This window comes from Talpa occidentalis, unplaced genomic scaffold, assembly GCF_014898055.3.
Source record: "Talpa occidentalis isolate TD23 unplaced genomic scaffold, MPIMG_talOcc4v2.1 talOcc4.6, whole genome shotgun sequence".
Taxonomy (NCBI): domain Eukaryota; kingdom Metazoa; phylum Chordata; class Mammalia; order Eulipotyphla; family Talpidae; genus Talpa; species Talpa occidentalis.
In genome coordinates, this window is record NW_023604972.1 from 135,807,595 (window position 1) to 135,835,091 (window position 27,497).

The window sequence follows — 27,497 nt, forward strand, 5'->3', positions numbered from 1 at the left end:
GCTTAGCTCAGAGATGCCGCGATGAAGTGACGAGAGAGATGTCAGAGTCCAACTCTGATGATCGGTGGGGTTGGAAGCCAGACTGTTTCCCCCGCTGATACGCATGGCCTGGTGTTTTCACGGGTGTGTCTCAGTAGCACCCCCACCCTTCCACCCACAGGTGGCTTCTTGCATAGCCAGCTGGTGTTGCAAAGAAAGCCAAACTGAGTATCTCTGGGTAGAGATAGTGTGCTCGCTGTTGAGGACCCCTGCCCTTGGATGAGACACAAAACTTAAAACCAACCTTTAAATGTCCTCCCTTTTATGGGCACCAAGGTGGACTCCTAACTGCAGGTCGCACCCAGCAGGTGACTAACAGCCCGATGGGAGGGGGTCGTGCCCTTCACGGCACTTTGCTCACTGCTCTCGTATTCATGCCACTGGCTCCTGCCTCCATGGCTGGCACAGAGCAAGAAATCAATAAGTAATTATGGATAGTCAGTGATGCCCGTGGCTTCCCCGACCGTCCGCACCACGGCAGCGGGGAGAGTGGACACGGCCCTGGGTGGCTTTTCCCTGCTTTCTGGAGACAGACCCGCTGCGAAGCCCAGCCCAGCGTTTCGTCCCCCAACCCGCCTGGGGCAAACATTAAAAAATCCAAAACAGTCCAACAAGAACTGGGAAGTTAGGTGGAAATAGTGTCAAAGAAAAAGCCTGACATGGTCAAAATGCAAAACGTTGTATTTTCACTTTCGCGGAAAGAGCGAGGAAGACTTTAATTCTCTGTGAGCACGGAGCCGCCTGGAGAGCTCAGGATTTCTACTCTGCGAGGATCTAAGTGGGTGATAGAAAAGCAGAAAATCCGCTACAGAATTAAATTAAATGGGTGGATGTAGAGCTGTCATTTCAAAGAAGTTGCTTAACAGGAGTCAATTCATTTTCCTACTGTGCTGAAAAATTCCTCACCAAGAGGTGACAGGAAGACCCTGCGGACTTTTGACCAGATCCGAATGTTAGGGGGAGAGGATGTCCTGAGCTAATCCCATGCAGGCTTTGTGGACGCCACCCCCACTCCAGACCAAAGCCATCAGGACACTGGGAAAGACAAATCCCGTCACCACCCAAGGGAGGGCGGCTGGGACCTGAGGGTGGAGTTGGGCAGCCAGGTTGGGTATAAAAACCAAACACGTGGGCCTTGGGGGGCTCACTATCGCTTGCCCCCTGGCTTCACGGCTCCTGGCTCGCAGCCAGCTCTCAGAGCGCCATTTGGGGTTCCAGATCGGCGGATCGGGTAGGACTCATTTAAAACTTTGTCTCCCACTTTTCTCCCTGAGCTGTGCATTTCCTCATTTCCCCTTCCCTTGTAAACAAACCTTTTATGAACCTTTCACGTGGGCCTGCAGTGGAACATTGATAAGTCCTTTTAAGCGCGCGGGTGAGGACCCACAGTCAGGCACCCCGTTTTGTATCGGGGTTGCTCTACAACACGAAGACAACCCTTACTCTGGTTCCGCACACGTGCAGCTCTCAGGCCTCAAGTTCTTTCTTTTCTGAGTCCTTTGATGTCAAATTAGGGTGGAAGACAGAAGAGGCTGAGGTTACACCCAGCTGCATGCTGTCTCCTCCCTCAGCCTGGGCACTCACTTGTTGCTGTTTGTATCGACAGGGAAGGTCCCCGCCCTCCCTGAGACAGTTCTCCGTCACCCATCATCCGAGATCTGTCCAAAAACAAAGGTACAAATGGGAAGGGAAGAAAAAATCAATTGTGGGAAAGTGGAAATCGATGCCCATGGCAGCTATAAACAAGAAGTGACTAAGTTATAGCCGCGGCCGAATGGATGTCCACGTCAGGGGAGCCCGCGGAGCGCAGCCCCATTACACGTTTCCTCTCCGCCTCTGCTCTTTCTCAAACTCTTACCCATAGCATTTTCAGTAAGAGCCAACAAAACCCCCCAGAGACGAAAGGAGGGGCCCGGGCTGGACCAGGACCTGGAGAACGCGCGGAGCGTGCTGGCAGGCTGCCACCGCTCCTGACTGTGGGCGACGACGTCAGCCTTCCTGCTCCTTTCTGGGTGAATCCCTCTAGATGGGGGTGTGCTGGGAGGAGAGGATATGGGTGTCTTCTCTTTTTTTTTCATTTCTGTCTCCTCCCTCTCTCATAAACTCTTCCTTCCTCTGCCCTGAAGCCCCCAACCTCCTACCCAGCAGGCTCTGGCAGGGAGCAGGGAGCAAGGGAGCAGAGCCTGGCCAATGCACTGGACCGGCGGAGAGACCATGAGCTGGCTCCTTCTCTGGGGGGACGCGGTGCGGTTTGCTTGGACATGCCATCCCCAGCTGAGGACCTGCCTGGACCTGCCTGGCCTCCTCCAGCGAACTGCTCTGACTCTCCATCAGGCTCAGGCTTCTGCACATAGACAGGATAATAAAGATTGTGTGCCCCTATAGATTAAATAGTTTGGAAAGTCCTTTTCAAGCAGAAAAGGAAGTGATGACTGTACTATTCAGAGCAGGTCTTAGAAAGGGCCCTCGATATAAGCAGGCTGAAGCTTCTGTTTCTTGAACTCCTCTCGTGTTGTTTCAGCCACACGGGCCCCTGAGCTAGACCGCCTTGCTCTCACAGCAGACACACAGCTGTGCCGACCCCAGGGCCTTTGCACTGCCAGGCCAGGGTTTATTCCTCAGCCAAGAATGACCTCCCTCCTCTCCTACCAAGCCTGGCTGATCCAGTCTGCTTGACTGTGACTTTCTCCAGGAAGCCTCCGTGACTCTCTCCAGTTCTACCAGGCTAGCGAGGCCTCCTAATGACAAATACTTTGCTCCCCTGCTCTTCAGCAAACGTGCTGTGATGCAATCATGTTCTGTGACCGCCTGCCCCTCGGGTGCCATGCCTGCCTCGTCCCCTGCCCACCCCCTGGCTCAGCCCAGCACTAGGCACTTATTCATGTTTGTTAACTAAATGCAACCTGTGGTTACCCCAGAAAAGCTCAGCAGAGAGCACACCCCTCGACTCGACTCTGCCTCTGCTCCCCTGCTTGGAGCATTTTGATGGAGAGTAGAGAACTGGAGGTTGGGATGCAGGATGAGCAATGGATTTGCTGACCACTGACAAGTGTCTTTAGCTTCACCTGACTTGAGTACCAGTAGCAGACTGGGTTTGTAAAGCTACAAACTGAACTTTGTTCATTTTCACCCCGAATTTGACTTTGTAGCACTAATTAGAACCCAGAGGACATTGTACAAGATCCATATCAGACTGTTTTAAGGTCTAAAATAGCGGGAGGACCGATCCTTTCTTACTTCAGTTTCCCTACTTGGTAGCAAGTCACTACTGGTCATTAACAACGGCGTGCTTTCTTCAACCAAGTCACGTACATCCCTTGTCAAATCCACCCCATATCGTTTCCTTAGAATCCAGCCAGTGACCGTGGAGTGAATTCCTGAGCTGGATTGCCTTGGTGTTTGCATCCTGGGATGGTCCAGCAAAGATTCTTTCCTTAGATCTACTGTACCTTTAAGTGTCCACATCAATTTAATTAAATTTCATTAGAAGCAGTAGAGCTGAAACTAATGAAAGTAACTGTTATGTCAGGTGATATTTATTTCTGCATTAAACTGCAAATACTCCCTTTTGGCCCTTAAGATTTAGTTTAAATATTTAACTCTAATAGCTTCTGGAATTGTTGATGGAATTAGTTTTAATGAATCTTTAACGAACAGTTTACCTTAAAAATAGATGGAAGCTTGTTTCATTACTGCAAAGAGGAGCTGAGGTTTCACTGACATCCAAAATCGGGCTTGGCCTTCAGCCAAAGAACCCCGATTGAAGTTCCCCTTCCCCATATTGTTGCTTTTATTGCAACAAGGCGGATGGACGCGTCACTGCCATGAATATGAGATCTTTCTCCGCTTTGCATCGTTACGTGAGTAGGTTTGGGCCACTTAAAAATGATTGGGAAACAGACACAATTTGGGGCAATCAGGTATTTCTTAAATGGGCATCGATGTTTTTGTTGCCTTTTTCAGAGGGTAACAGCAATTTGTGTTTGGACTTGCATTTGAGACACCATTTCTCAAGTGAAGAAGTTGTTAAAGAATTTGGGTAACAGGCCGCGAGTGTTCCAGGTTGAATGAGTGGATGGGCTGGTGGCTGAAAGCCCAAAGGATCCACACGACTTTCGCTATACCTCAAGTCACTCAAAGCAAATTAGAATTGACAAGCTTTATGGGCCAAGAGCCTTCAAGGACGACTAAGGCGAAAAACTTGTATTTGTTCCTTCAGAGCCAAATAGTCTCTGAATGCCTACTGAGAAATTCTTGTTTAGAGGCCAAATAAATCTCAAATGAAGGAAGTTCCAGAGCTGTTTTAAAAAGAAAAGGAGGGTGCGGTGACAATACACTGGCTGGTGGTGTCTGAGCGTAGTGTGGGTTCCAGCTGACATCGCCCCTGGAAATGAACAAGTGCTCTCCAGTTTCAAGGTCATTTTGTATTGATGCTTTTGTCTGAGGCAGACGTGTCATTAGAAAAGAATTGTTAACTCAGCTCAAAGCAGAGAAGCGAAACTTACAAGACGGGCTTTGGAAACGGAACAGTGAGTGGGATGTGACCACGTAACTTCTCGTCTGGGCTGCGGGTAGTCACCAAAATGGCCCCCTCTGCCCCATGGTGATCTGCTCCTAGAACTTCTTTCAGAGGCCAGAGATCGTAACCGACTAACTTGCAATCCATTCCCTCTTGGTCTCATCTGCTGCAGCCGGGGATGAGGATTTGGATGAACCACTCTTCTCGGGCCCTAGTCCCCGGGCCCCCTAGTCTAACTAGCCCTGGAGATAGTTCCTCTTGCTTTCCTTGTCTCAAAATTCTTTGCTTGTGCAATTTCTCTCCCTACTCCCTGTGCAGGGAAAATGGAGCTGCTCAGCCTTCTTTTCACCTCCCACCTCCACCCTCTATGGCTACCACCTGTGGCCTGGCTTGCCTCCCAGGTTGTGTTACCTGCACATGAAATTGTGCTGATGCAAAAGGTGCTTGGGAGCGCGAGGACAGGGCACGCACACCTTTGATTGCAGACACCTGTGGAGAAGCCAGCGAGGGCAGGGCTTGTGTTTATGTAAATATGGACGCCTGAACCAAGAATTGAGGGGGAGAAGGGGAGGGTCGACGGGAGTGTGGGGGCGCTGGGGGCTCAGTGGCTGCCTCCCTGCCTGCTAGTCTGCCTGTGGGTCCAGTCCCTGGCGCAGCATCAAAGCCATGTTAGAGATACCGAAGGCTCCAAAACTCTCTTCCCGTCTGCCCCAAACAACCGTGACTCTGTCCTGCCTGGGATGGTTGCACAACCCTGTCTCTCCTCCTCCATTGGGAGGCACCCCTTCCCTTCTCACAGTCTCGGGGAATGGGGTGCACCAGCGCTCCCCGGCCAGGCGGCATGTTCCCTGGCTTCTGAGCAGGCGCCTGCAGGCCTGGGCTTCCTTCCAGCCTATCTCGACGCTCTGTTGCCCAGACTCCCGTCCTCAGCGCTCTCTGCCCCGGATTGTTCCCGACAGGTGACCCAGTAAGAACCGCTCCTCTGGGGTGCACACAAGCAGCAGGTGTGGGCTCCTGCACCCTTAAAGGCAGTGATGCAGATCTCAGGGGGAATGGGAGCCAGGCCGCCTTCTTCCTCCTGGTTCTGCTAAGGATTTTGGTTTGGGGAGCATGTTCTCTGGGGACAGGTGCAGTGTTTTCTGAGCTACAGGATGCACCAGGCAGCAGAGGAAGGTGCCAGTATGTGCATGGAGAGCTCTGGATGCAGCCAGCTCTGACCAGGACCCGTGCCACAGGCATAATGCCCTCCCAAATCATTTTTAGGATGGGCTAGAGAAGAGACAATTTCATGCACCTCCCGTGGCAACATGGGCAGGGAGCGAGTCACCATGTAAGATGCAGCAGGCTGGCTGGAGGCCCTATTTGTTTTGTTTTAGGTGCCTTTTACCTAAACTAGCACGGCCCTCAGCCCAGGTGCAAGGCTAGCATGAAGAAAGGCTTACCCGCAGCAGGAGCTGGCGGAAGAGGTTTCTCTAAGCTAAAGTCAAACATTTTTAGGTTCTGATAACCTGCCTTTGTTACAGAATTGCAGAATACGAGCTGTAGGCTAGCTGTGAAGCCCGTGCTGTGGATTATCATTTCACCCAAGAGTAATAAATTATTTAATACTTTTGTAATGAATGCAGTCATCTCAAGCCATCAGATGCAGCTAGCATTTATTAGATGCTTCTATTGCAAGTGCTACGGCAGGTACCAGGCCTAGGAGCCAAGCAAGGCCGGGCCTGCTCACAGCTGGGAAGGCGCCGGCCCACAGGGCGCTGCTAGATGCCAGAGCATTTTGTTGATAGCGGAGAAAAGCTGTCACAGCATCACTGACAGCGCCCCCAGACCTCTGACATGGGCTTCGGTTAGCAGCCATGGCTTAATGGCCAGGAATGGTCTTCTGTTTGGCGAGCACACAACCAAGCAGAAGGGAGAGCTGGCGGGGTGCAAAAGGCAGGTGCGTGCCGGGTGGAGGGAGCTGCCTCATCAAAGTGAAATTGAATAACACAGAGAGTCGGGGTCACTGGGCATGCCTGGGGCTCCGGGTGTGTGTGGCACTTCCCACGCTGAGGTTGGGACCTAGTTTTGTCCCCGTAGAGTCCACCTTAAGAAAGCCTTATCGGACGGTCCCCAGTGGATTCCGGGACCTCCCGGGATTCAGCACCTTGATGTGTGTTCTGTGCCTCATTAGTGCCCGCCAACTTTGCACAGAAACTGCCAGCCAGTGGCCACGAACACCCCTGGGGGCATTTGAGAATACCAGGGCCCCAGCCCTACAAGCACCATTTAACCAGGACCTCGGCAACGGAGGTCCAGGCGTTTCGACTGTTAAGCACCCCAGCGAATTGACTTGCCCTTAGTTGATGGGAAAGACCTGAGACCGCGCTGACCGGCAGCTGTGGACCGAGGCCCCAGCTGGCCGTGGCTCGTGGCGGCCTTTACGCGGGCGTGAAAGTGCCGCATCTTCGCCAGAAACATACTTCATAGGATGAGTTTTGATCTTTTCCCGGGCGAGCCACATGTGGCCAGTCCTCTGTCGTGGGCGGGCGGGGAGCTGTGCCTCCCACTCAGCCCCCCGTCGTGAGAGTGGACCGAGGCCAGAGCTGAGTGTGCAGAAGGCGGGCTGGGCGGAGCTGTGGTGTTGCTTAGCTTAGGTGGATTAAATGCAGCTTCGACTTCACAATATTTTGACGTTATGATGGGTTTATCGGGACGTAAGCCCACTGTAATTAGATCCGTGCTCCTGTTTGCTGGGCTGATTCCCACTCCCTTCCTGGGGTGAGCCAAGGTGACAGTGGCTCTGACACGCGGCTCCAGCTCAGCCTCCGCCCACGACCGGACCCGGCCACGTGCTGAGAGGAATGGAGGAAATCCTGGGCACCGGGCAGAGCCCACCACGGGGCGCGGGCGGCTCGCTAACCTTCGGGGGGCCGTTTGGAAAGCCTGGCTCCTTCATCTGAACGGTCAGTGCGTGTCTCTCGGGGAACACAGTTCTCGAAGCTGTTTACAGGATGGTCAGAAATACAAAACAGAGATTGTTGTGAGTTCAGGGACTGAAAAATAGTTCAGGGGACCATCTGTGGGAACTAAGTGACCGCCCCACAGACATCCGTCCAGAAGGCAGGGGGCTGCGGAGAGGGCATCACCTTGCTTCCCGAGTCCCCTGGACCTGCGACAGCGCAGACAGTCACTGTGGGGACAGTCCGGTGTCATAAAGTCATCGGGAATTTTAACACAGAAGCTGAAACTGGCAGAAGAACAGTAAAAGGATAAGATAAAGGAAATCAGATTATTCCTGGTGGCAATTTGAAGTTCAATGACTTTGAACTCTTCTGGATTTCTCTCTCTATATACTCGGAACAATTTAACAATCTCCACTTTTAAGTTTAATGTGTTAAAAATAAAAACCAATTGGAAGCACAGATATCATATCACATTTTGACAGCTTGGCTGGGTCTTGAGCTCAAGGGCAGAACTTCTGGGTCATTCGCTGGAGGTGAACCGCAGACATTAAAGGGCTCCTTATCACCTCGTGAAGGATTAACAGCCTCCCTCATTGCTGTGGCTATTCTTCATTCTCTGTTTTTCTTCCCTGGCCCTTCTTATCTGACCCCTGGAAGCTGAAGGGATGACATGAAGGGGAATTACGTCTAAGCGCCCAATCGGGTAGAATCCAGGAAAAAGCCTCTGGCCCACACTGAGTTAAACGTCTAAGGAAACACTGGTCAAAGTGGCAGGTGAAAGAGGTCGAAGCCCCTCCCCCAAATTGTATGTATGTATGTAAACCACGTTCAAGCCTTTCTGAGTGACAGTGGGAGGCAAATGAATAATTAATTGATTGCGAGTGGCTAGATAACAAGTATGTACTTGGCAAGACAATCTCAGGACAGTGTGCTTAGTAATAACCTTACCAAAGAAAATGTGTCTTCATTTCTCTTCTGCTTTAGAAAGCAAAAACTGTTTGCAATGGAATGATTAAAACTTCCATGCAACGGAGGATGTGGAGGGTCTTGAGATTTGCCCTCCAGGTCATGAATGACTCAGCAGAAGTAAAATGAGTGTGGCTGAGCCGCATCTGCTCTCTGGAGACCCGTGTTACCTGTTTGCTGAGACCCTGGATGGACGTGCCATCAGGATTAACCCCGTCTGGGCAGCGCTGAACATAGTGACGTCGCCATGTCACTCTGCATCGGTGCAAGAGAGTTACCTCCCCTGCCTGCTCCTTCAGGGACCCCCAAGCGTGGCTCGGGAAGCTGCTCTAATCAAGAGCTTTCATTGTGTCTCACGCCTGCTCCTGAAGTTCCCTCTCCCCGCCTCCCTGCTCAGCTTCTGTGTCTGCATGTGACAATCACGGGGCATGTGCAGAGATGTCCTCTACCTCTAATACACACCCCAGGGGTCTGCTGACCCCATCACCCACACACCTGCGAGATCACATCTCCCAGTGCGTTTGCATTCTTAGGGATGGGTCTTACGGAGGATTTGAAGCTAATGGGGTACATCTTTATGCACCCCATTTTACCTCCTTCATAAGTAGCTTGATTATTCCATCCACTTTCCTGATGTTTCCAGAGATGCAGATACTTACCTGGTCCCAGTGCGATCTAAGGATCATGGAGTCTGAACTGCTGAGCAAAACAAAACTCCCGCCACCTGCACGAGGGTGGCTGAGTTGCCCATTTTCATCCTGTCCTGTAAAACCAGGTCCAGAGTTGAGCTGCTGTCACATCCAGAGTCTCCTTAGGTTCCAGAATATGTCAGACGTTAGCTGGGTTGTGGCTGTGAAGCTCCTCACTCCCCTTTAATGACGCAGGGAATAGCATCACTCTTCACCAAAGAAGCCAAGGTTTTGACTAAAGCAGCTTCCTAAGCCGCTGCTCGACCCCCATGCTACACCTTGTAGGTTGCAAGTGAGACAAAAGGACCTGCCACTTTGGGGGCATATTTGAGGATTTTTTTTTTTTTTTTTTTTGGTCAACAAAGCATTCTAGAAGTTTCGGGGTCCAGGGCTGAAAATAAAGCAATTATGTTGTATTGGCTGAAAAGTGAGATGGGCAAAGAAATGTGGATCTGCCTGAAGTTCCCCAGCTGGCGCCAGGGCGGCTCACGCATGAAGTGCAGAGGTTTTCTTCAGACAACTGGGGTTTTGAGTCTGCGCTGGCGGCCCCGGCCTCCTGGTGGCCCCCTCTCTGCATTCTCAGTCTCCAGCTGGCCCTGGGCTCAGGTGGTTTGCTTCCCTGGCACACGCTGGTCACATAAGCTGTGTCTGCAAACAGAAGCCTCAAGGAGCAAGTTATGTAAGTTGTTTTCCTCTTGTGCTTTAGGGTCTGGGACCAATTGAACCGTTTAGCTCAGTTGCACCCTGACCCCCGGCCTTCCCACGACAGCCGCCTTTCTGTAGAGAAGATGTATGCCCCGCGCCTTCACGCCTCCTTGTTCAGCCACCACAGCTACCCGTCCTCGCTGGTCGGAACGGCCAGTAACCCGCGCCAACGGTCCACCCTAGTTCTCGTCCCGCCGCCCACTCCTTTCCCCCTTGAGCCCACGGTCTGCTCGCAGCAAGATCCTCTGCTGACCGTTCCTTCTTGCCATCTGTAGGGGCAGGAATGGCCACGGTGCAGGTTTTCTGATCCCATGCAGACCGGGTAAAGGAGGAGAGAGTCCTAGAGCCCTCAGTGGCTTTTGCAGGCTTTTATTGGGATTACCAGGCACACGGCAGGCAGGGGTGCTGGGGGGCCGGGAGGCTGGCAGGCTCCCAGCCCCCAGCAAGTCTTCACTCTATCTGGGCTCTCTGGCCTTCTCTGCTTCTGCTTCTTCTGCTTCTTTGCTTCTCTCTTTGCTTCTCTTTGGTTTCTGCTGGCGTCCCCGTGACGCCGCCCTTAAAAGCCCAGTCTCAGCCCAGGTGAACCCCATCTACCTCTGCCCACACCCTGCTCCAGGTGCCGCCATCAGGCATGCACTCAGGACCTCAAGGATCTGTCATCCGTCCTGATGGCGGGAGGGCAGAAAAGCCTCACATTTTTCCTTACCCTACACCATCTCCTTGCTCTGACACCTGATTTTCCCTGAGGACACGCTCCCCCATCGCATCCCTACCACCCTCCCCAGGGCGCCAGTTCCCTTCTCATCACCTTCCCCCCAAGTCCCTAGAATTGGAGGTGGGGTAGGTATCCTCCTTGCTCCCTGTCTCGGAAAGTGGCACCTCCTGTGGCATTGCTGAGGAAGCCTTGCCATCAGTGAGTCATTAACACGCGCAGGGTAATAGCTTTTTTATTTTAAGACGGCACGTTTGTGTCCCTGTCACCATTATGCCCATTTATACTCCTCTGTGCTGCACATTACACCTTTGCATCAGCAGGTCACACCAGCTGAAAAAACATCGATAGGTCAAAATCAATCTCATGTTTCTCACGTTTTTCCACAGATCAAGCTGGGACCATTTAAATCATTTACACATAGATTTGTTCAAGCAGTTATTAATTCAGGTGATATTTTAAAGATGAGTGTTTGGTAGTCACTTTTGAAATGGCGTCCTGCTAATCTTGCTGCATCCTACTCGTCAAACAACAGGGGGAAAATGAGTTACATAAAGAGGCATGAATATTGAAATAAATTGTTTATAACTTTTACTCTTCACTAGCTTTTGTCCTTTTATGTTTGTAACAATTATCTACCAAGCCTTGAATCCCTTCAAAGTCTAAACATTATCAGAAGCTAAAAAGAGTTTAAAATGGCAGCCTTAGGGGCCTCCCCGGTGGCGCAGTGGTTGAGTGCTGGGTTGCGAAGGTGCCCGCAGCCTCTGCAGCGCCGGTTCGATCCCCGGCTGCCGGGCGAGGGTCCCACATGGCGCGCAGACCTCTCCTGCCGCCCGCTGCTCCCCTCAGCAGTGGACTTCGGTCCCTCTGCCTGCTCTGCTCCCCGCTCTGGCTCTGGTGAATTCTCTCACCCTCCCACGCTTCTGACTGTACCCAGTGCTTGCATAAATAAATAAATAAATTTAAAATTTAATTAATTAAAATGGCAGCCTCTGTGAATGGGGGAGGGGCAGTGAGCTTTTCTGTCAATACTACTGTCAATACTACTTGGCATATTACTTTGTAGCCATAAACTTGAATTTGAAAAAAGAAAAAAGACTGGAAGGAAATAATGTGACATTACAAAAGGAGTTCTCTGGGGAGGGGCAAAGTGGAATTACTTTTTTCCTTCTGTATGCTTTCTAAAGTCACAAGATGATAAGTGTACTGACATGGATTTTAGAATGAAAAACAGTTATATGCACTTTTCGTGAGTTCAATAACTATTTGAAGGCTAAGGGGGAAATTCGTTGAGAGGCATTTTGAGTAGATTCTCTACTGGAAAACATCATTCCTGGGTCAAACCAGAGAATATGCTGGTGTAGGGTGAATGTCAGGACAGGCGCCCTGACCACCTTGCGCAGACAGGAAGGGCATTTGTGGCAAAGAAAGGGGCTGCAACGCACCTGAGGGCAGGAACCCTTGGGAAGAAGCTGCCTGACCCCCTCCCTGTACTAACAGGTCACTTACTCCTTCCCGCCCACAAAAGACTGAGCCCTTCTGGAAGACTTGGGGGCAGCCCAAAGTAGACAGAGCTGCAACCAGGTAGGCGAAGAACAGCTTCAGGGTCATGCAGCAATCTCAGCTTCGTGTTTTCATTTAAACAAAGCTTCAGGCCCAAAGCAGGTCTGCAGCGACACCACTTAGCCGACCTCTGGGCATGGAGGCAGCACTCTGGGCCGGCCCTCGCAGGGGCGGCTGCCTGGAGCCAGTGAGCAGGACCTCCGTTCCCTCTGGTCACTCTTACCTGGTGAGGGCGCACAGCTCGGGAACTGCTCTTGACAGACGGTAGAAAGGTTTTGCAAATTCAAAGGCCTGGCACTTGGAGAGTCGGAGCGCAGTGGCACACCGCCCCCCCTAACGGGCGCATCTGTTGCAGGACGGATGGTCGCAGTACCACTTTGTGGCGTCGTCGTCCACCATCGAGAGGGATCGGCAAAGGCCCTACTCCTCCTCCCGCACGCCCTCCATCTCCCCCGTGCGCGTGTCTCCCAACAACCGCTCAGGTAAGAGGCGCCCGTGGCCCCCACCCTCCCGGCCCTTGGGGGGCCCCGAGAGGACAGCCCTCCAAAGGGCCACGCGCTCGGGAGGGATGGGTGTGCGTGGCCTTGGTGGGTGCTCTGTGCCACGCGACTGCACACTCTGGACCAGGCACCCTCGTGGCACTTCTGCGAGCCCCCAGGGTGTCCACGAGGGCCGGGGGACGCGTATAAACAAAGCCCTCGGTGCCTTCAGTCGGGTTTCCCACGGGCGTTTTCCCAGGGGGCGCTGCTCGGTGTTGCTCTGATTGGGGTGCCGGAGCGGGAGGGGCCACAATCTCAGCGTGATGGCGTTGCCATTCCGTGTCTGAGGAGCTTTTATGACCTTCACGCCAGCAGACGAATCACTGACAGATTCTTTTTACAGCAACTGCAACTTTTAAGTCATTTGGTTTCTTTTTTTTTTTTCTAATTTTGTCACGTTCCCATGCTTTCATTTTAACAAATTTCTCTCAGTCGCTTGTAAAGATACTTTCTTTTCACACCCTGGCTCAGTCACGTTCTCTAATGTGGAGAAACAGGTAAAGCAAAATACGAGCCCATCATTTAGTACAAGGGGCGCTCGGGCTCCAGCAGCGCTTACCCAACGTGCAAGTTGCTTCAGGCTTTCCTCTTGGTCTCTGCACTCTGGCTTGCTCGGGTGCAGGGAGCGGGTAAATGGCCAGGCGCACAGCACACGCTCCTGCGCGCACAGCACAGATGCCACCGAGGTCTCCTTGCTCTCCGGCCTCCCCCTGCAGAGGGCGGGTGGCACAGACCCTGGAGCTGCGTGAGGAGGCCTGGAGGGATATGCCCTGCAGGGACTCTGTACCTCTAATATCCAGCCCCTCCCCTCGTGGGGTAAGTAGGTGGAGAAAGACAAGAGCATGAAGAACAGGGAGGCTGCAGCCGCGTGGCTGATGGTGTGGCCGACGGTGCGGCCAGTGTCCTCCCGTGGCTGTTTACGTGACCCGCCCTCAGGCGCTGGCAGGACCTGCAACTTCTCTGTGTTTCTCTGTGTAGCAAGTGCCCCTGCTTCACCTCGGGAAATGATCAGCCTCAAAGAAAGGAAAACCGACTACGAGTCCACGGGCAGCAACGCCACGTACCACGGCGCGAAGGGCGAGCACACGTCCAGGAAAGACACCACGACAGGTGAGCCCCGCGCCCCTGGGCGGCCTGGACAGCAGTGCAGGCCTCTGTGCGGCAGTCACCGGAGAGCTTGGCAGCGAGGGTTCCGGAGTTGGGGATGAGGCGGGACTCCAGAGATGGGGAAGCAGAGTCTCTTGCCCCTGGAAGTGGCCACGGGATAATTTCTCTACACACAGACGGTAGTCTCCGCCCTTCTCTGCTTCCCCTTCCCTCCTCGCTTGCCCAGCTCCTGCTGCTCCCTCAGGTTACAGAGAGGGGCGCCAGGGAGGCCCCGATGGCATGACCAGTGCAGGGTAAAGGCCACGGGGATGGTGAGTGTGGCAGCCAAGCCTCGCCCTTAGGAGCGGAGAGGAGGGGACAGGAAGGGAGGGCAGGGAAGAAGAGGATTTCAGGGAACCCCAAAGAGCAGCTCTTGAGATGTTCCTTCTCTTGCATGAGGACAAGCTCTGACCACGAGCGACGCCCAGGCAGACCCGTTAGAGCTGATGCCCAGTTTTCCTGAGGAGGCGGAGATCCTCTGGCCCTTTGTCCCACTACCTTTCCCTCCTCATCAGCTGCGACCCGGCAGAGACCAAGATGGATGCCAGTCCCCACCCCTCCAACATGCCCAGCCTGTCCCGTCACCGGGCTTGACTGGACTCTCCCGGGACACACACACTCTCCGGCTTCCACACACGCGTGCACACACACACCATCCCACCCATTTTGGCTCCTCCAAGAAGCAAGGCCTGGGCGGGGCTGTGGTTAGGTGGGTCACGCCAGCGCCAGCAGCATCTGCCCAGGGACCACACCCTTCTTTGCCACGTGACGTGGAGCTGGTGCCTCCTGGGCCCAGGCCTGAGGTCTGGGGCTTTAACTGGCCAGACTAGCCATTCATAAAAGTGCAGCACCGAGGGCACTGCCCTAAACAGACGCTCGAGATCGTCTTAGCAGAAGAATCTCGAAAGCATAGGACTCACTTCTCTGACGTTGTTTAGGTGTAGACCCGCGGGACACAGAACAGCACATCGGGTGACTTACTAAGGTGGCTCCAGGCCAGGAGGCCTCCACTCTGGCTTCCTGGTGGGGCCAAGAGCGCGTGTTCTCCACAGCGGCGCTGCACGGCTGCACAGTCACACATGCACGAGAAACAGGCCTGCGGCCTCCAGGTCCACCCTCTGCCCCCAGGGACAGGCCCTCCAAGGAAATATCCCCCTAGCTCCAAAACCATCTCCTAGTGGGAGGACTGAGCTCACTCCAGAGGACATGCCACCCTCCCTCGTTGGGCTTCCTCCTGGAGTGATCAAAGAGAGTCATGAATCCGAACTCCAGATCCCTGGAGTCAAAACATTTAAGGGGGAATGCAGTCTGTGCCGTGACTCTGCAGTCAGTGACACCAGGTCCTTCATGCCCTAGGTAACCCTCCCCAGCATCTGCGAGGACAAATGGAGGCTGTAATTAGAAGAACAATTGTTATTGAAGTGTAACTTTTCTCTTTAATTGCCTTGCCTAGTAGAGTCTTTCAAAAAGCTTTTAAATGTGGATGTGTTTATGTTGAAAGTTTCAGTGGAACGCGAGCATGCCCTGCACACATTATAAGATTAAAAAAGAAAGAAAGAAACAAAATCTAGCAAGTGTCTAGACGTTTAATCTTCCCAGAAAAAGGCAGGGATCTTGACAACTCCAGTATTGAGATAAATGCAATTTTCAAACTTGTTTAGAGGCTTAAATTTAGCTTTGCTTTCACTTACTTAGAAATGCAGCCCAGAACTACACTGCCAATCATGGAGCAGGTCTGCGAGAACACTGAGATCTTTATTGAGTTACCTGTTTATCCAGAAAGGTTTCTTCTAAGTCAAAAAGTACTGTGTAAAAGTTTGCTGCTGTTATCACAGTGGTGATAGTTGAGGGGGGGTGGAGATGTGATGGTGGACACAGAGGAGATGGGATGGTGCTGGTGGAGGCCATGGTGCTGGTGGAGGAGAGGTGTTGGTAGCGACAGAGCCACTGCTGCTGGTGGTGGTGGTGATGGCAGTGTGATGGTTCTCATGGTGGGGATGGAGGGTGGTAATGGTTGTGGCAGTAGTGGGTGAGGGTGGGGATGGTGATCTGTGGCGGCTGTGGTCATGGTGGTGGTGGTGGTGGTGAGGGTAGGGATACCGCAGCAGCAGTAAGGGTGGTGGGGGCAGTAATACTGGTGATGAGGCTGATGGTGCTGTTGTTGTCACCTCCATGGTGGTGAGATTAAACCCCCAGCCTCGCCTGGGGAGAGCCAGCATTTCATATAGGAATGCAAAGAATGAATTGCCAACCTCCAACCCACGCACTTTAGCAAGTGCCCATCATGCCAGCCTCTTCTTGCACAGCAGGTGTCTCCTGACCTCTGCGTGAAAAGCAATGCTTTCTCTCAGTCAGGAATAAATCCACGAGACACTCAACGTTCAGTGCACTGGAAAAATACCTGAAAAAATGTCCACCTTCGTTGTTTCTTAGGCCTCAGAGGATGTCCTACCATTTCTCCCAAAGGACACATTGCCTGTGCGCTGGGAAAATCACGGCAGTGAACCTCAAAATGCAGCCTGTGAAAGCAGCCCCTTCTCCCAGTGGGAATCTCCCCTACTGAGCTCTTAGAAATGCAGATCCATCAAGGTTTTAGCCCCAGATTCACCCCCACTCACTTTCTCCGGATGCATTTTCTAGCTCAGGTGAAGTCTTCAAAAGCTTTCCACCCTGGTGTTCCCAGCGACCAGGGGACCAGGGCGGCCTGAAGTGGGAGTCAGCTGTTCCCAGGCACGCAGCTGCTGGAGCTTCCCGGAGATCCTTGCTCCCCAGGCGCGTGACCTGTGCAGACACCATCCGAGGAGGTTGTGTCATCCCCGCAGCTGCACGACCTGCCTTTAAAACCCACCTGGATGATTTTGCCTCCCCTGTGCACTCCCAAACGCCTTTACATCAGAGGATCTAGTCCATGTGTCCATGTCTCTCTTATGCCTTTTCAGGCCATTCTAAGCTTCAGTGTTGGTTCCGTTGGAAAATGGAAGTTTGGGGGCCTGCACAAGGAAAGCCATTCGCTCGGAGTCTACTCTTAGCTCAGACACGGGGCCATGCAGCCGGAAGACGTCTGCTGCGTGTTTTTGCACAGGCCATCCGTTCAATCTCAACGGCAGGCTCCTTTAAATAGGTGAGGTGGCCAACGAGCAGGAGGAAAGAACTTTCCAGAAGAGACACCTTCAGCTCGAAAGCCACAAGGGAGCTTGGCACTGGAGCAGAGGACAGGGCACTGGAGCCAGGGAGGGAGGCCAAAGCGCTAATCCTCCAAGTGTCCTGCACATGTGTATAAATATTTTTTATTCTGAGATGACAGAATCAATCAAAATTTCACCTGCTCCTTGAAGTGATCTTTTCCTTTAGCAAATTATAGCTCAGAAGGCAGATTGTTTTAAGTTGACTCACCTGTGCGTTCACCCAGCAAATAAAGCACTTGCTCTAGGAGGGTCCCCCGAGGCCAGGGCTATCCTGGCACCATCCTGACCCTGGGGAAACCTACAAAGGAGGCAGGACAACCCACTCCTGCTCTCCTGGAGCTTCTCTTAGAAGCATAGGCAGTTTCTACACAAGGCAAACAAAAGGACACGCTCACTGACCAGGCAATGCCACGTGAGGTGGGTTAGGATGGCGCGTGCTGGTGGGAAGGCGTTACTTTAGGTATCAAGGCCAAGGAGATGTTTGGTCTAAACACCAACAAGGAGAGGGGGTGGTTTTCACGAAGTGGGGTCCGCAAGTCCAACATCTCTGAAGCAAAAGAGTTTGCCAGCCTGAGTGAAGAACGAGGCCAGCATGGCGAGGACTCCCTTGATGCAGGAAGAAGGCAGCCGATGCCAAGGAAGATGCAGGGGCCAGATCAGGAGGGGCACTTGGGTCCAGCCATAATTGCAGAGGGCAGGGGCGCTGGAGAACATAATCCAGCTGCCTATCCTATCAAGATGAACCTTGAGGTGTTAGGAAAGGAAGGAAGAAGAGCAGGCGTGGGGAGAAGGTAGATGGGCTCTGGAGGAGTCTCTAGAATTGGTTAAGAGTGAGATGCTGGTTTCCCAAGAATACAAGACCGTGATGATGCACGCACAGCCGGAGAGTGTATCAGAGAGGCTTTAGCATTGAAAGTCGGCTCTCCCTCCCTAGGCGCAGTTTCCCAAGAGGAGTTTCATTGCACAGTGATACGTGTTTATGTGTTTATAGCATCGATCCTGGGAGGAGTGACAGGTCGTGCTGACTCTGTCGGAGTAGCCTGCGTGAGAAGGGATAGTGTGTCAGCCATGTTCATTATCCTGCGGGTACTGGAAGCAGATTAGAACTTCTTGACTTTTGGCATGTTTTATACCCCACTGGCTCTGGGCAGTGTGTCCAGGGCTTTCTGAAACCGTGGCCTTTCCATGCCTATCAGGGTTGTGGTGCTCCGGAACCTTCCTCTGAGCTGGTGGCAGGAGCCCCAGGGGTTCCAGGTAAGGACACAGGCAAGTGGGTCTCCTCTGCTGGTAACTGGAGGAGACCATCCTGCTGTTCTTGCTTCCTTCCCTGCCCCCCTCCCTCCAGACCACAGGCTGGTCACGCCAGACCCGGGTCCTGTCCCTGTGTCTCACAGGCTGGAGACGTGCAGGGTAGAGCAGGTGGTGCCGCCCGCCTGTCCTCTGAGCTCTGAGCGATGAACTGTCTGGGAGATGATCAAGCACTTCTGGGAGCTCAAATTAGAAATTTCATTCTTGTCATTTTCCAGCTGAGAACTAAGCTGCTGATACAGATTCTTGCATGCTTCAATGCAGGTGACAAGCTTTTATTATCCGCCAGTTTCCACCAGAAAAGAAGGCAATAAAACTTGCGAGATGACCATCTGTTACCCGCACCTGCCCTGACCCTGTCGACAGTGTGAACGCTGTAGCGAGCACCTGACGGGCTGTGGGATTTTATGGAATAACCACACTTCTTTCTTAATACCTGGATGGAAAATGCAGGGTTCTGGGCCAGGGACTGCCTTCCGCTTGGAAGGGCCCACAGAAACCGGCCTCGTTAGAGCCAGAACGGGCCTCTGGAACCATTCGTCCTCATTTGACATCTTGTTTTCGCTGCTAACGCTTTGTTTCCCTTTGGCTTTCAGCTCAAAATACTGGAATTTCCACTTTGTATAGGAATTCATATGGTGCGCCCGCGGAGGACATCAAACACAACCAGGTAAAGGAGACTGCGCGGTGCGTGCGTTCCCCCTTGATGCGTGGGGAGCATCCTGAGTCATAAAATAGGTTAGCTTCTTGCTACCATGCAGAAGGACTGAAAAAGCAAATAATATTCCCGGCTGCTGTCCCCTCGCGTGTAGGTGACATGGCACTCCACACACGTGGGCGGCAGGGCAGTCCTCAGAACAGCCTCGGGTATGGAAAGTCATCTGAACACACTGTGGCTGCGTAAGGTGTAAGGTGCAGTTACCAGGTGTAAGGTGCTGCTTACCAGGCCCGTTGTCCAGCTCCTGGAAGGGGGATTATTCCTGTAGCCCGGCAGCTCTCGTCTGAACCGCATGCACCACACGTGATAGCGATGAAATGGGCACATCCAGTCCATAAACAACTAAGCAGGACTCGAGGTGGAGTCCGGGGGTCTGTTGCTGCTCTGCCTGGTGGGGGTGCAGTCCCCGGAGCTGGTTAGGAATGCAGATTGCTCCTTCTATGGCCCCCAGCCCTGCCCTTCCACGGTCTTTTGCGCCGGAGTCACGCCTCATCCGGATGTCTAGTGGTTCGTGCGTGTGGTGAGGAGTGCTGGTCGGTAGATACTTGATACGTGCGTGTGTGTGGTTTTTTCGCTCATCCTCTCTCTGGCTCTGTGGGTGCTTGCCGAGCAGAAGCGACCCCCTCTGCTCTTTCATTGGGCCGAGACGTCATGCTCCCCACACTGGTGGGTGTCACAGAACAACGGGACCCTTCACAGTCACCACTGCGGGGGGAGGCTCGTGCTGCTGCCCCAGACCCCTGGCATATCTCAGGCGGGTCGCAACACAGCACAGATGACATCAGCCTGCAAGGGGGTGGGGTTGTCTTCCAATGTTTGTCAGCACCCAGCAGGGCAGCTGCTGTGAAAGAGAGTGGGGCCCGCTTCTGCTTCTCTGGGGGGAATGTCCTGTGGATGAGCAGGGAAGGAGGAGGGGCCTGAGAACTCTCTCCCGACCTTGAGCCATTTTTTTCTCTAACCAGCCCTCATCAGGAGACAGGAGAGTGGGGGGCAGAGCGGTCCCTTCACCCCATTTCTAGTCCATGCACAGATTCTTCTGGAAGAATCTGGTGTCATCTGGAGCCCCTGTAAGTCCCCAAGCCCCACGGCCTGTCTGACGCTTGCTCTCACAGCTTCCCTAGGGCTTGGTCTTCACTAAAAGCAAATAGGCCCCCGAATGAATAAGGAGGGTCCAGGGCTGCAGAGGAGAGCGCACCGGGGGTGCCCCCTCGAGGCCCGGGTCAGCGTGCCGCCCAAACACAATGGAAAGTGGACACAGAATGGCTCGGAGTGGCCACACCAAAGGAATCGACCCTTGTTCTCTCAGCAAATATCAGCTGTGGTGAGTGACCATCTTTGCCAGGATGTGCCAGGACCCTGACTTCGCATCCAGGAGGGGATGATTAGTCGTCAGTCTCCGGGGTGGAGAGCTCATCCCCAGAGCCAGCGTACAGTCCCCCACCTGTGTCAGGGAGCTCCTCTGTCGTAGGGGATGAAGTGAAGCCGGGTGTGGCCTGGGGTCCTTGGCATCTCAGAGAGGCCGCAGCAGGTCCCCGAGGACACTCGCAGCCTCAACGGAGAGGCCACTCCGCAGTGACGCCGAGGGCCGCGCCTCCCCCGAGCCTCTCCGGGGCACGCCAGCTGGGCGGAGTGAGCGCTCCCAGGGCCTCCCTGCCTGGGGCTCAGCCCAGCCGCGTGGCCTTTTTGCCCACGTGCCCCAAAATGTACTCGACTCAGCCTCACCGTGAACCCTCGAGCTGCGGGGCTGCAGGCAGACGCCGCTGACAGGCAGCCAGGACGTGTGGCAGCAGGACCGGCGCAGCTGGGTCCCTCGGGAGCTGGGTCCCTCGGGGACGGCTCAGTGCCGCCGTCACCCCCTGGGCCGCGCCAGCAAAGGGACGTGAGCAGCGGGGCAGCGGCGGCGGTTAACCCCCCTTTAATACAAGCAGTGTCGTAAGCGTCCCCGAGGAGAACTGGTTCTCCCTGAAAGCTCTCCAGGCGATCATGACGACACCCCGTGAACGCGGGGCCGGAGAGCAAAGCGTTGTCCTGGTCTGGGACGACGTCTCTGGAACAGACTGGCCCGCCTGCTCTCCCAGGCTTGGATTCTCCGGCCTCGTGGGCACGGCCGTGGCACCGGATCGAACGCTCTTGTTCTGGGGAACCCCCTGGGCAGAGAGCGACCCCACAACCTCTCAGCCTGTGAAAAGCCAGCAGCCAGGCTCCTCCTGGTCCTCGGCGGGGCGCTCTGTCTCGTGGGCGCCATCATCTCCCGCCAGAGCCCACGGGCTGCCCAGGGGCCTGCACAGCGGCTGGGCCGCGTGGAGACGCAAGTCGCAGTGGCAGCTGTTCCAGGTGTTAATCGCAGATGACTGGGCCCAGCCCCAGAGTGTCTGACGATGGGCTTTGGCGTCTTCATGACCCATATTTGAATTCTTAGTGCAGACCACAAACAGCATCTGACGTTCCCGGCCGGTGTCCTCGGTCCCCCTGCCACGTGAGCAGGGCAGGTGAGATTGTGCCCGCAGGGGAGGAACAGAGATGCAAGGAGGCTAAGGATTGCTGCCGGCCACCCCACTAGGACCCGGCCAAGACTCGGCCTGGTTCTTCTGCCCTCCGCCCCTCCTTGCCCGTCTGCCTTCCTCTGAGCCAGCGGGTCTCAGTGCGAACATGAGTCGGCACCCCCTGGAGCCTCTGACTCAGTGAGTCTGGGGTGAGCCCAGAAACTTGCATCTCTGACAAATCCCAGGTGATGCTGATGCTGGAAGCTGGGAGCTGTACCTGAGGACCAGCGATCCCCCCGACTTCCTTTCTCACATGGTAACACCCCAAGTCTCCAGCTTCCGCTGTGCAGTAGACCTTGGCCATCTGTGATGGGCGCTGTTTCCCCTGGGTTACGGAGAAATCTAGTGTGTGGGCAACTGGGTGAGGAGCGTGCAGGAAGGAGTCCTCTGTCATATACAGTCAAATTGGGAGGTTGACAGCGGTGCTGTTCTTCATCATTTAAATGAGACGTTCCACCTTGAGGGGAAGGCCTAGCAAAGATAACGTAATGGGAGCAGGAACAGGTCAGGGCTCCCAGAGGGTGACCCCCATGTCAGCGGGATGACCGACCACACCTCCCCTTCCCAGAGAGGTGCCACCTGCAGGTGAAGCAGCAACAGCCTCAGGCTCCCTGGAGGTGCCAGGCACCGCTGGACCACAGCAGGCACTCCGGTTCAGAATGACCTTTGCTGTGTGCTGACATTGTTCTGCTTCCATCGGGGAAGCCTGGCTGACACAAGCTCTACGGTGTGAAAAATGCGCTAAGGTCGTGTTGGCTCCTCAGTGGGAAAGGCTTATATTCAGAACATTTTATCTCAATGCCCACTGAGGTAGAAACACAGTAAATTCTGGATCCCTCTGTGTATGTTCCCCACACCCCCCCACCTGACCCTTTGCATGCCCTATCTGGGGGAGCAGCATAGGGTTGGGGTGAGGAACGTCAGCACAGCACACAGCTCTGCAAAGAACAAAGGCACTTTGGCCTAACCAGGGAGCTTAGTACACCTGGTCAAAACAACACCGAACCTCAGCTTGCCGATGAACCCCAATGTCCTGCCCGTGGCCAGACCCTCAGGCCTGGCACTTCTGCAGACAGACAGAAACCTTTCCTTTGGCCACCCCTCACCGGAAACAGAGAACACCCGGCATCAGCGATGATGAAGTTCACTACTTCTTTGAAGAAGAGGTCGATTTTGCATGTAAATCAATTACCTATAAAAGGGAGGCTCACTTACTCGAGAGAAGAATTATGTGCAGACCATTAGAAGCATTCATTTACACACAAGGTACTAATTGCAAATCATTATCTATTAACTAAGGCCAATTTCTAGAGGACCTTAGTTAAATTAATAGGAAATTGCTGAATCTGCTCGAAAGTAATCAAACTGTGCTCTCTAAGAGTGCTCTGCCTTCCACTGAGACCTCCTCCCCAAACAGTGGGCACACGCAACGCTGTGCGTGCATCTGTGGGGGCTTCTGGAAGAGCAAGGATGCCTGGGGCTGGCAGGGCAGAGAGAGCTGTGCCGCCCGCCCCAATACAAATGCCAGGTACCAGCCTGTGGACATTCATTGTCTTGCTGTCCTTCAAGCTAAGCAGAGGCAACTGATGGTTGATTCCACATATCCTGAAGGTTCCCGGGGTCCCTCTGCCCTGCAGGGTCCCCAACATTAACCTGCAGAGGACAACAGTGAAAACTGGGAGCACTGAGTTGGGCTGGGGAACCCCAGCTCATCCTGAAGACCCTGTCTCCTTCCCAACTGCAGGCTCATAATCCCACAGTGTCCTCGCATTCACTCCGTTATTGATTGGACGAAGTTGGGGACCATTTTGGTCTGCCAGAGGATAAATATCTGGAGTGGACTTCCCTTCTGACCACATGCATTCCTGTGTGTCCTTTGAAAGCGTCGAACCTGCCACTTAGGCGGGCGTGATGGAATGGCGCGACCAGCAGAAAGCAGCAGTGCCTCTGAGCTCTGAGCTGGCAGCAAGATGCCCAGTGACTGTCAGGCCTCAGTCATCTTCACGGTCTCTTTGGGAATGCAGCACCCGGGGGTAATAGAGAAAATGTAGAAAAGATGAAAATGAGCTACCATTGTGCTGTAGCTGCTAGTCTATTCCTTTTTAATTGAAAAAAAAAGGAAAAGGTTATCTAGTAAAAGGGTGCAGCTGCCATTGCACTTTGGTGATTCCTCAAAAAGGTAAACATAGAATTAACTCATGATCCAACAGTTCCATTTCTAGATACATACCCCCAATAATTGAAAGCATGAAATATCTGTCCATCCATGTTCACAGCTGCAATATTTATAGTAGTCAGAAGCAACCCAAGTGCTAGTCATGGATGAATGAGTAAGCAAAATGTGGTATACCCATGTGGTGGAATATTATTCACCCACAAAAAGGGAATGGAACCGTCGTAAATTCACCTGATATAAAAAGAAGGAAAGGAAGGAATCCTGTTGCATGCTACACCGTGGGTGAGCATTTGAGTTCATTCCGTAAAAGAAGCCAGACACAGGAAGACAAATACATGATTCCACATATGAGGTCTCTAGAACCATCCAGTCCATTGAGACAAAAAAGTGGAATTGCAATTGCCAGGAGCAGGGGGTGGGTAAAAGGGAGAGGGGAGTTATGCTAAATGGGTCATTTCTTTGGGGGGAGGATGAAAAAGTTCTGGAGCTGGATAGTGAAATTCGTACAACACCGTGAACATCTTTAATGCCACTAATTCGTACATTTTACAATTGTCAAAATGGCGACTTTTGCATTGCACATATTTTACCACCATAATTTCTTTTTACAAAAAAAAAATCTAGATTGATAGCGTGTGCATGCAGGAACCCACTTTAAAAGGGACGGCAATCCGCAGTGGGCAGTGTTGGGAGAGACGCCATGCCGGCGCGGGCCCTCGGTCTTGACCTGGGGGAGGGTCGGGGCCTGGCAGCCCAGGCCCTCGGTGAAGGGCAAACAGATTCACCAGGTGGCTGTTCCTTCCTGCTCAGGTTTCCGCACAGCCCGTCCCACAGGAGCCCAGAAAAGACTACGAGACCTACCAGCCGTTCCAGAATTCCACGAGAAATTACGACGAGTCCTTCTTCGAGGATCAGGTCCACCATCGTCCTCCCGCCAGCGAGTACACCATGCACCTGGGACTCAAGTCCACCGGCAACTATGTCGACTTCTACTCCGCTGCCCGACCCTACAGTGAACTGAACTATGAGACAAGCCACTACCCCGCCTCCCCCGACTCCTGGGTGTGAGGTGGCCCGGCGCTCCGGAACAGTGCATGTGCATGCATACCACAAGACATTGCTTTTTTTTTTTCTCCCCCTGCGAATTTAGTTTGTTAAAGCCTGTTCCGTAGGAAGGCTGTGATAACCCGTCAGGAAATACTCAGAGCTATTTTAGAAAGCTAAACGAATCGAAAGTTAACTCAGAAGTCGATAGGAAGCTGAACGATCCTAAATCGGACGTGACGCGACACCTTTCTAGTTTGAGCTGTAGAGGGTCCAAAGTGCTTTATTCTGAACGTGGCTGAAGACAGCAGAGGAGACGGTGAGGACGAGGGTGTGGAGGTGGGCGTGGAGCACGCAGGAGGCAGAGCTCACACACTGTAGGGGGACGGCTTCTCACGCTTTGTTTGCTCTTCATCCGTTGTGATTCTAGGCTTCAAGTTGCATTGGGGTTCCTCTGTACAGCAAGATGTTTCTTGCCTTTTGTTAATGCATTGTTGTAAAGTATTTGATGTACATTACAGATTAAAGAAGAAGACGCATTGTGTATATTACACCAATGCGGACGTGTCTCCTCATCTATGGTTCTAAATATTGCTTCAGTTTCAAACTTTTGGAAGATGTATGGATTTCCAGTTTTTCTTTTTCTTTTCTTTCTCCCAGTATGTTTTAACAAAAAAAAAAATGGGAAAAAAAGGAATATTTAGCAGTATTGTTCGTTCTGATATGTGAATTTGTTTGTGGCAACTAAGCAAGGCATTCAGCAGTTTCTGACAATTAACATACACCATTCCACACTCCTTGTCAACAAAGTGCTTTTTCACTGCCTAAAATTTTAGATGTAGATATTTGAAATAGATTTTTTCATTTATACCAGTTTTCTTTATGATGATACAGTGTTAAAAGAAAATAAATTACAATTGATCTGTCATCCATATTTGCTAAGAATGTCTATTTCCAAGGACCTATCTTACAAAATACACATTCTTGCTCGTATGTCTGTGCGTGTGTGGGTGTGTGTATGTCCATGTATGTATAAAAATGACCTGTGTGAGATTTTATTTTGATAGAAGCTCTTTCATTTGCTGTTCATCTTGTACAAACTTGGTTTTTGGTTTTTGGTATAAATGTACATCTGTTTGTTACTGTATCTATTCTCTAACCATCTAGTGACTCAGGATATTAGGCCAGTTGAAGTAAAGTTATAGGATTTTCACACATTCTCGGAGACCAACTCTTTCTACAGATCCATCTCCATCCATGTTTTCTGCCCTCAGAACATGATAAACCAAGCCCAACTCAATCATTTCACTTTGGGGCCAATTACTTGAAGTATCCACAGAAAATGTGAACTGCTCCCCTTTCCCCCCCCCCCAAACTTTTTTGTTCATGTGGCAGGGAGCAGTCGACAATTATGGGTTAGATTATTAAAACTGAACTCGAAGCTAATGTTAGACTAGTGGTTAACAGAGCTAAGAAATAAGGCTAACCATTTAAAGAACACGGGCTGTGGATAAATTAGCTTTGCTCTTTAGATGCAAGTGACTGAGGCCAGTAGGTGCCTAGTAAATGTTAACTGTTCTTGAAAAAATAAAAAATTAAATAACAAAAGAAATTGGCTGCCATCTTCCTTTGAAACTTGGTCCCTTTCAGAGTTCAATTCAGTTCAAAGTCTAAATCTACGGTTCCTTCTCCAAATTTAACAACAATCAAAAGACTCTTTGTGCAGGTGTGTATTTGCAGATGGGGAGCTAATTTCCAGCGTAGAGCTGTAGACAGAAAGTTACATATATGTTGTCCTATCAGTTAACCACAAGGTGGATCTTGCCGTGCTGATTACTGAGGATCCCACATTCCTGGACTCCCTCATGGGAATGATCCAGTCGAGAGAGAGAGAGAGAGAGAGAGAGAAATATGTAGCAGAGCAGACAGTGTCTCTGCTGTATCTGTGTCATGGAGGGACAGAATAAAGAATAATCTACCAGGAAGAGATTGCAGATTAAGGAGAATAAGAGATTGTCATACAGACATGATCTGTCCATAACATCACAGCTGATTTTAACTCTTCCAAAGTAACAGCAGGACTTATCCCCTGGCTTGAGTTGTGCAGGAGAAATTAATGTATGTGTTCAAAAGTCCCCCTCCTAGCAGGAACGTTATAGCTGCTTTATGATTTTAGTCTCTGCATGCCCAACATCTGTGACCTTCAAACAAGGACATGTCTGCCGCTGGGAACTCTGAGAGCACACTGTGCCGAGCTGGGAAAAGCCCATTCAGCCAGGAAGGAGCCTCTGATATAAGAGATGGAGGCAGGAGGAAGAAAATTAGGTGTAGCTATTCAAACCTATTCTTTTTCCCTTTTCATCTGCACATACACAGAGACAGATGACAGTGATGACACACATACATCCATATAGATAGATGCTAGGTGCTATCTAATAAAGAAAGAAAAATAAGAAAATGTAGATATATATAGAAAATAGTAGAAAGAAAGGAAAGGGAAGAGATAGAGATACAAAAATAGGAAAAAGGAAGATACAGGCAGAATTAAATATAGAGGCAAATGTTCAGGTAGATGAGAGCTAGAAATAGAGGATAGATTATAGGTAGGCAGGTTTTACCTGAATCCCATGGTGAAGGTGCCTAAAGCCCCCACAGGATTCCTTGGTGATAAAGATTGACCAGTCGGTGATTTATTATTCA

General features: G+C 52.1%; 1 protein-coding gene across 1 annotated transcript in view; it reads left to right on the forward strand.

Annotated features, from left to right (window-relative positions):
* Positions 1-25,467, forward strand: part of CTNND2 (catenin delta 2) — a 697,357-nt gene extending 671,890 nt beyond the window's left edge. Inside the window, exons 20-23 of the mRNA XM_037529421.2 lie at positions 12,494-12,620; positions 13,656-13,787; positions 18,913-18,986; positions 24,564-25,467. Of these exons, the coding sequence (XP_037385318.2) occupies positions 12,494-12,620; positions 13,656-13,787; positions 18,913-18,986; positions 24,564-24,821 (591 nt within the window). The 3' untranslated portion in view covers positions 24,822-25,467. The remainder of the gene's footprint in view (positions 1-12,493; positions 12,621-13,655; positions 13,788-18,912; positions 18,987-24,563) is intronic.
* Positions 25,468-27,497: the final 2,030 nt, after the last annotated feature.